Genomic DNA, 8,558 nt, shown 5'->3' on the forward strand with positions numbered 1-8,558 from the left:
CTGTCGGCCAGTAAAAACCTGTACGGAAGACCTTGCTTACAAGGGCCCGAGCTGCGGCGTGGTGGCCGCCGAGTCCAGCATGAATTTCTGCCAAAAGTTGTCGTCCTTCCTCTTCGGAGATGCACCTTTGAAGTACTCCAGTAGCGCTTTTCTTATAAAGCTCTCCCTCGTGGACCTTGTAGGCTTTCACTACAAGAAATATGTCAACTTGTGACCTTCTCTTAGTGACCCCAGCTGAATTGGTCGTAAATCCACGGCCATTTCGCTTGGAAGGGCTCAAACCCTGAAATTGCTTACACCAAATGGTCACAAGGCAGACAAGAGGCGCCAATGACCTTATTTCTACCTGATTACGACCAATATAAATGGTCATGAGGTTGTGAACGTGGATGCATTGGTACTTATTGCTATGACTAGGTGCCACCTCATCATTTTTGCCTATGTGTCATGTCCATGTGTCAATTTTTGCCCTAGGTTGTGAAGCAACCTATATTTCTGTCATTCCCAAAATTCCTAAAAAAATTGGGCATTCTTTACTACCCAAATCATTGCCTCATGACAATATTCAACTCCATTTGCCTGGTAAATCTTCCTCGGCAAATTTCCAAAGTTTTTGTTCAACTCGAACTATTGTGAAGGAAGTACTAGCTAGGCATATCCTAATGAGCTGAATTTTTGCCACATCTTCTACATTCCCAAATCATTGCTCTCCACAAAATTTGAGCCCCATCTAACAATACATGTGAGTGTGGCTTCAACATTCATATTTCTGTCCAGTGTGGTACGTTGCAAAGGAAGTGACACCTAGGCTCCTCCATTTGAGCTGGAAATTTTCCAAGATAGTGTCCTTAGTAGATGATCATCCTCAGCCAAAACTTAGGCCCATTGGCCATGTGTATTTCCCATACCACTAATCAAACACTTGGGTGCTAATTCATGTTTGAGCATTGTTCGGTCTCCTCGTGAGATTCTTCTGTTGTTATTTTCTTCTAAGCATCTACCTGGGGAGTGCCAAACCTACTAGACATGCCTAGGCTTCCCAGAACTCATGGCAGCGCCACGGTCACGCGGTGACCACGCGGCGGGCATGCGAGTCTACGCACTTTGGAGTTGGGGCCCTGGGCCACTGTCCAAACCTCAACGTATCACCACCAAACCATGTATTTATGCTTAAATAGATACTTATGTACCTAGAAATGATTTTTGGAAAAAATAAAGAGCAAACTATAAGGCAGCCGCAGTTCAAATTTGACCCGCTTCCTACTGAATCGGCAGAAATTTGTCTTTTTCACCAGAGGAGGATAATTTTTTTTACACCCAACCATTTTGTCAATTGTGCATTAAACATGGCCTGGTATTTTATAAAATTGATTTGGTCCGTTTTTGCAACAATTATTTGGTAGTTCCTTCACAAAAAAACCTCATTTCAGGCACTCGAAAAATGGAAAATGAATTTTCCGTGCAAAGAAAATGAAAACTCCCTTAGGCAACATTGTTTGCCATTCCAAGATGCACCCTTGTGCACAATATGAGATCATTTGAACAAACTATGACATGAATGTGGCCATAAGATTGATCATTTGGCTTGAAAGCCATGAATCTTCACACATGATAGCTCATTTCTGAGAACACTTTTTTAAAATAATTGCCTTATTACAAGTTTATTATTTTTCCTGGCAACTTGGTCATGTATGATGACACAATGCGAAGGTTTTCCAATTTTTTGATTTTTTTGAATTTTTTATGCCCGTTTCAAAATGCGGTGAAAACGACGGGCATGACCGTTCCTAGCTAGTGGTTGAATCTTGGAAAAAAAATTGTGTTTCTATGATTAAATAGATACTTTCGTACCTAGAATTGATTTTTGGAAAAAATAAATAGCAAACTATGAGGCAGCTGCAGTTCAAATTTGACCCGCTTCCAACTGAATTTGCAGAAATTTTTCTTTTTTATGAGAGGTGGATAAAAACTTTTGACACCCAACCATTTGGTCAATTATGTATTAAATATGGCCTAGTATTTTATAAAATTGATTTGGTCCAATTTTACAACAATTATTTGGTAGGTTCTTCACAAAAAAACCTCATTTTGGGCACTCGGAAAATGGAAAATGATTTTTTCGTCCAAAGAAAATGAAAACTTCCTTAGGCAACATTGTTTGTCATTCCAATATGCACCCTTGTGCACAATATGAGATCATTTGAACATACTATGCCATGAATGTGGCTATAAGATTGATCATCTGGCTTGAAAGCCATTGATCTCCACACATGATAGCTCGTTTCTGAGAGCACTTTTTTTAAAATAATTGCCGTATTACAAGTTTATCATTTTTCCTAATAACTTGACCACATATAATGACACAATGCGAAGGTTTTCCATTTTTTTTAAAAAAAATTATGCCTGTTTCAAAATGCGGTCAAAACGGCGGGCATGACCGTTCCTTCCTAGTGGTTGAATCTTGGAAAACTTTTGGTGTTTCTCTGATTAAATAGATACTTTTGTACCTAAAAAAGATTTTTTGGAAAAATAAATAGCAAACTATGAGGCAGCTACAGTTCAAATTTGACCCGCTTCTTGCTGAATCGGCGGAAATTTGTCTTTTTCACCAGAGGTGGATAAAAAAAATTACACCCAACCATTTTGTCAATTGTGCATTGAACATGACCTAGTATTTTATAAAATTGATTTTGTCCGTTTTTGCAACAATTATTTGGTAGTTCCTTCACAAAAAACCTCATTTCGGGCACTCAAAAAATGGAAAATGAATTTTCTGTGCAAAGAAAATGAAAACTCCCTTAGGAAACATTGTTTGGAATTCCAAGATGCACCCTTGTGCACAATATGAGATCATTTGAACAAACTATGCAATGAATGTGGCCATAAGATTGATCATTTGACTTGAAAGCCATGAATCTTCACGCATGATAGCTCATTTGTGAGAACATTTTTATTAAATAATTCCCGTATTACAAGTTTATTATTTTTCCTGGAAACTTGGTCACATATGATGACACAATGCGAAGGTTTTCCAATTTTTTTGATTTTTTTGAATTTTTTATGCCCGTTTCAAAATGCGGTCAAAACAGCGGGCTTGACCGTTCCTAGCTAGTGGTTGAATCTTGGAATTTTTTTGATGTTTCTCTGATTAAATAGATACTTATATACCTAGAAATGATTTTTGGAAAAAATAAATAGCAAACTATGAGGCAACTACAGTTCAAATTTGACCCGCTTCCTCCTAAATCGGCGGAAATTTATCTTTTTCATCAGTGGTGGATAATTTTTTTACACCCAACCATTTTGTCAATTGTGCATTAAACATGGCCTAGTATTTTATAAAATTGATTTGGTCTGTTTTTGCAACAATTATTTGGTAGTTCCTTCACAAAAAACCTCATTTCGGGCACTCGAAAAATGGAAAACGAATTTTCCGTGCAAAGAAAAATGGAAACTCCCTTAGGCAACATTGTTAGGAATTCCAAGATGCACCCTTGTGCACAATATAAGATCATTTGAACAAACTATGCCATGAATGTGGCCGCAAGATTGATCATTTTGGCTTGAAAGCCATGAATCTTCACGCATGATAGCTCATTTCTGAGAATACTTTTTTTAAATAATTGCAGTATTACATGTTTATTATTTTTCCTGAAAACTTGGTCACATATGATGACACAATGTGAAGGTTTTCCGTTTTTGATCTTTTTGAATTTTTTATGCCCGTTTCAAAATGCGGTCGAAACGGCGGGCTTGACCGTTCCTAGCTAGTGGTTGAATCTTGGAAATTTTTTGATGTTTCTCTGATTAAATAGATACTTATGTACCTAGAAATGATTTTTGGAAAAAATAAATAGAAAACTATGAGGCGGCTACAGTTCAAATTTGACCCGCTTCCTACTGAATCGGCGGAAATTTGTCTTTTTCACCAGAGATGGATCAAAGCTTTTGACACCCAACCATTTTGTCAATTGTACATTAAATATGGCCTAGTATTTTATAAAATTGATTTGGTACAATTTTGCAACAAATATATGGTAGGTCTTTTACAAAAAACTCATTTTGGACGCTTGAAAAATGAAAAATGATTTAAAAAACTCATTTCTCCTAACTCTTTTAAAAGATATTTGTCTTATTTCGATTTGTCATTATTCCTGAAAACTAAGGTCAAATTTGATGATACATGAGAAGGTATTCTATTTTTATTTTTATTTTTCATGTCATAAAATAGCCAATATGATTTAACACCTTATTTATTACGACCAATTTAGATGGTCAAAATGTGGTACTTGTATACTGTGTTCTGATTGGTCCAGGAGCATCTCACGCGGATCGTGCCTAATCACCGTCGGATGCTCTTGGATCCAACGACCCGCCTGTCTCACCCACGTCGCCCAGCCCACAGCGCGCACTCCCCCCACGCACCCAACCACCGCCCCTCTCTCTTTCGCGCGAACCCCACCCAACCCCTCGTGCCCTCCTCTCTCTCTCGAACCCTAGCGCTCCACTCCTCCCTGGCCGCCGCCACCTCCGGCGCCCTCTGTCCGGCGAGATCCACGACTCCTCCTCCTCCTCTCTGGGTCGATCCCCTCCAACCCACGACTCCACGACTCCTCCTGCTCCTCTCTGGATCGATCCACAACCGCTTCCAACCCAGCCGCCGCAGACCATCCCGGCCTCCTCCACGCCAATTCGAGCAACACTCCCCACTTCCAGACCAAACCCTAGCCTGAGACCCCTTCCTCCTCGATGGCCAACCCCTCCATGGCGGCCGGCGACGGGGTGCCGTTGGCGGAGGGGGTCCGTGCCGTTGGGGCCCAGATCCGCAACCGCTTCCGCGTGGCGCCCGTCGACCGCGTGGCTGCGGCCCTGGCGACGCGATGGTAGCATCTGCCCTGGCGGCGTTGGCCAATGAGAAACCGCGAGATCCTCGACGCTGTGGGCACCACCGCAGCGGCGCTAAGCACCACCGATGCCGATGGGGTCCAACGAGGCGGACAAGCCGCTGCGGCGGATCGGCGCGTCGTTCGAGCAGCTCGCGGCCGTCGCCAAGCAGCAGCAGCAGCCCGCGATGGCGGCGGGGGACTTCTCACGCGCCTGCTCCAACGTCTCCGTCCTCTTCTGCTGCCTCGGCATCGCCTTCAAGTTTGCGGAGATGGACTACGTAGCCAAGGCAAGCGGCCGCTCCTCCGCCCCCCTCTCCTCCCCCGCTACCTGCTCTGCTGTTCGGTATGCTACTTCATTGTGCTTGTACTGTATGTGGTAAAATTTCTGGTGATTCCTTCCTGGGACATTGGTTTAGTTGTGTGAAGCTGAGAGGTTTGGGATGAAATGACCCCAAAATTCTCAACCGGATCGAGTTGGTGAGTTCTGTTTGAGTTTACTTTTGATTGGTATACGCTGCATAGCTGCGTGCCATCCATGTGGGAAGGTATTTGTGTTGATCCACTTTAGTTTTAGGCTACGAGGTTTGGGTGAAATGATCTGTCGAATTCCGAACTGGATCAAGCAGCAATAATTGGTTGTTTCATCAGGATCGGACTGTCTAATTCTGCTACTGTGTGCTATGCTTGTTGAGGTTGTATGCTTCAGGTGTAGAATATCCTACCCACTTCTGCACTTGAGTCGCTAGAGAACCATGCACTACTAAGCAATGCAGTAGAATGGCACACTGAAGCATACACTACTTTATTGTACACTTATGCTAGTTGTTATTGAAATTTGCCCTGTCAATTCCTTACTGAAATTTCCTCCTGTCGAATTCTTAATGAAATTGTAAGCTTTGTTACTGAATTACAGAAGTATCATTGCTTGTTCAAGAACAAATGTTTGACTGTATCTCCAATGCACTCAATCATTCTTTGTGATTACAGTTTTGACTGTATCTCCAGCATTGACAAATTCCATTGCTTGTTCAAATTTATACTGGAGTTGCTTGTTCAACATTGATAAAATATCATTGCTTGTTTAAGGACTCCACTATACTGAACAAATGTATTAATCGGGGGAGCTCTGGTGGCAGCACAAGGAGCAGAGCAGCGGAGCAGCAGCACTGGCACGGGCTTATATATTGTTGGCTTGTAGCATAAATTGTTGGCACGACAACTTAAATTGTTCGGCGTCTTGACGCACTAATGCAATCGTACTGACGATTGGTAGTAACCAAAATCATATAAAGGCAGTCTGCTCTCCTTTAAATTATATTTCATAAACTATATTGAACCATTGCAGCTGCTATAGATTTGAGATTCACATCTTTTTACATTGCCTACTCTAGGAAGTTACTGTTGCGTAGTTAGTCTTTTTGCACTGATTTGTACAATTGTATATTCTTGACACTACTAGGTGATTCCTTGAATTATTCAGTTTGTTGTAGCATACCAGTTTGATGGAATGCCTAAGGTCTAAGGAGATAAACATTGGTATCCAGAATAGATCTACCTAAACCAACAGGCACAAAGCATGCATATCCCTTTAATCTGCATTAGTGCGTCTAAGTGGTTAGTGTATTGTAAGCTCCATCCATGGAGCAGTGAAATAAGCTGACGATGTATAACGTGCAGCTAGCTTGCCATTTAGACATTTTCCCGTTTTTAAGTATTACTTTTCTCTATATCTGTGAATTGGATTGTCGATCTTTCCTGGAGTCGATTTTGCGCTAGAGCTTCTAAAACTAACCAGTCCAGGGAAGAACTTCTTTCTTATCTTAATGTTTTGTAGAACCCCCAGATTGACCATATATTGCATGCTATCATTCACAATACATGTTCTGTCTTTCCTATCATGTGTTCCGAGGGTTCAATCTGCAAGAAAACCCATCAGACCTGTATATGTCATCTGATTTAGATCACTTAATTTCATACATGGATTGCTGAGGTTTTTTGATCTTGCAGGTCGCGTCGACCACCAAGAAGACACCCAACTCCTGCACCCCGAACTACCCTACCCGAGCCTGCCGTCGCAGCTGCTGTGTCAAGTCCACAACATCACCATGCATGTAGGTGTACTTGGTTCATCTTCGGGTTCAGGTGTAGGGGTTAGTGGCCTTAAACATTAACCATTTAATCCTGATGAATGCTGCTTGTTTTGCACAGGCTGACAAGGACAATGACAGGTCTACGCACAGATGACTCTGCAACCAATAAACTCTAAGTACTGTCGGAAAGGGAGCTTGGTGAAGATATTCAGAACATGCTGAACTGCGTTTTCTCTACATGTGCTTTTATCGGTTTGCATGCTGCATGTTTGATGTTTTGCCTGAGCTGCGGACGAAATGGTACTGAATGCCTGAAAGTAATGTTAACAATGTTCAGTTTAAGTGTACATTTCGAGATCAGTGCCAGTGTTTATAAACGCTCAAAATCTGTACAGTATTTCTTAGATTAACGAGTGCTTACTGTATAATTTAGGAAAGTTTTAATAATACTACAGCAGATGCTAATTAAATCAGGAAGTGAAGCACTACCAAACGTACCGTATACAATGTTCAGTTCAAGTTTAATTTTTAGTTTAGTGCCAGAGTTTATCATCAACCCAAAAAATATATATCTGATTTTCACATTGACGAGTATTACTGCTTACTTCTCCCATTCCTTGGTTGAAGACTGTTTCGAACCGAGCCTTGCAGCAAGGAGGGAATGGTTGCGTCTGTTTTGTGCTTGGACGCCTTCTCCTAGTTGTGCTAAAATTGAGGTGCATGTTTAATTAACAAGCACCTTTCATCCCCACTGTGACAGTAATGCATTGAGGTGCCTCTGGACTGTAGTGTCTTAGGTTGCCAGGAGTAGTAAAACTTAGTGTTGTATTGAGGATTGAGGGTGGCTGGGCTTATAAGTTAATCATCAGCGTGAATGCTTTGTTTGTCTGATACTCACAAGTTAATGCTTCGCTCGTCTGGGTGTGTGATAATGCCATGTGTCTTGTGCAATCAGATTACATTTCTGTTTGTTATGGTAATATAAAAAATATTCATGCTGTCAAAATTTTCACAGTGTGTGCCTTTCATTTCTTTAGTTTGATTGTTTCCCTTGTATTCAATATGCTTCTAGTGGCTGATCCTTCCATTTTTGTTGTGGCATCTTTATTTTCACAGGTGTTGTGTGTTCTGGAAGATGGAAGAGGAAGAAAACCTATTTTTGTTGAACTAAATTTTTTGTATTCTGTTTTGTTGTACGTATCATTTGATAGTTCTGTATAGGAACAAGTGATACTATTTTGTAGGGCTTTATGGCCTGTGATGTAAAACATATTTAGTGCTGAAATATGAAATTATTTGCAAAATTTGTCGAAAAGGAGGATAATATGTATGAATATGTGAATGGGCTGAAAAGAGTATTGGACCAACTCTAGGATTGAATTATTATTTGAATGTATAAAAAGGCTGAATGTAAACCAGAAATGGGCTGCACAAAATTGTACATATATTCTTGAAAGGCCAAATGTGCATAAAAATTGACGGGCTGACCAGTTGGGCTTGGCCCATGTAGCTGACAAAAATTAATAGAAATAAATATACTAAATGGGCTGAATTAATGGGCTCGGCCCATATAAACACCGAA

The 8,558-nt window shown here is 40.9% G+C and overlaps 1 protein-coding gene across 5 annotated transcripts; it reads left to right on the plus strand.

Moving 5' to 3' along the window:
• Positions 1 to 4,409: 4,409 nt before the first annotated feature.
• On the plus strand, positions 4,410 to 8,291 carry LOC109765808 (accelerated cell death 11). Of its 5 annotated transcripts, none has more exons than XR_005771348.3 (4): positions 4,410 to 5,229; positions 6,894 to 6,997; positions 7,095 to 7,150; positions 8,093 to 8,291. XR_005771348.3 is itself a non-coding variant. In XM_040402825.3 (4 exons), exons 1-4 carry the CDS (start codon positions 4,973 to 4,975, stop codon positions 8,140 to 8,142), a joined length of 411 nt encoding a protein of 136 aa, XP_040258759.1. In that variant the 5' UTR covers positions 4,414 to 4,972; the 3' UTR covers positions 8,143 to 8,291. The 5 variants fall into 5 exon arrangements, 2 of the variants coding, with proteins under 2 accessions (XP_045090234.1, XP_040258759.1); XR_002233478.4 differs by having other exon boundaries at positions 4,411 to 5,229; positions 7,095 to 7,276; XM_040402825.3 differs by having other exon boundaries at positions 4,414 to 5,173.
• Positions 8,292 to 8,558: the final 267 nt, after the last annotated feature.

The sequence above is a fragment of the Aegilops tauschii genome, chromosome 1, assembly GCF_002575655.3.
Source record: "Aegilops tauschii subsp. strangulata cultivar AL8/78 chromosome 1, Aet v6.0, whole genome shotgun sequence".
NCBI classification, from domain to species: Eukaryota; Viridiplantae; Streptophyta; class Magnoliopsida; order Poales; family Poaceae; genus Aegilops; species Aegilops tauschii.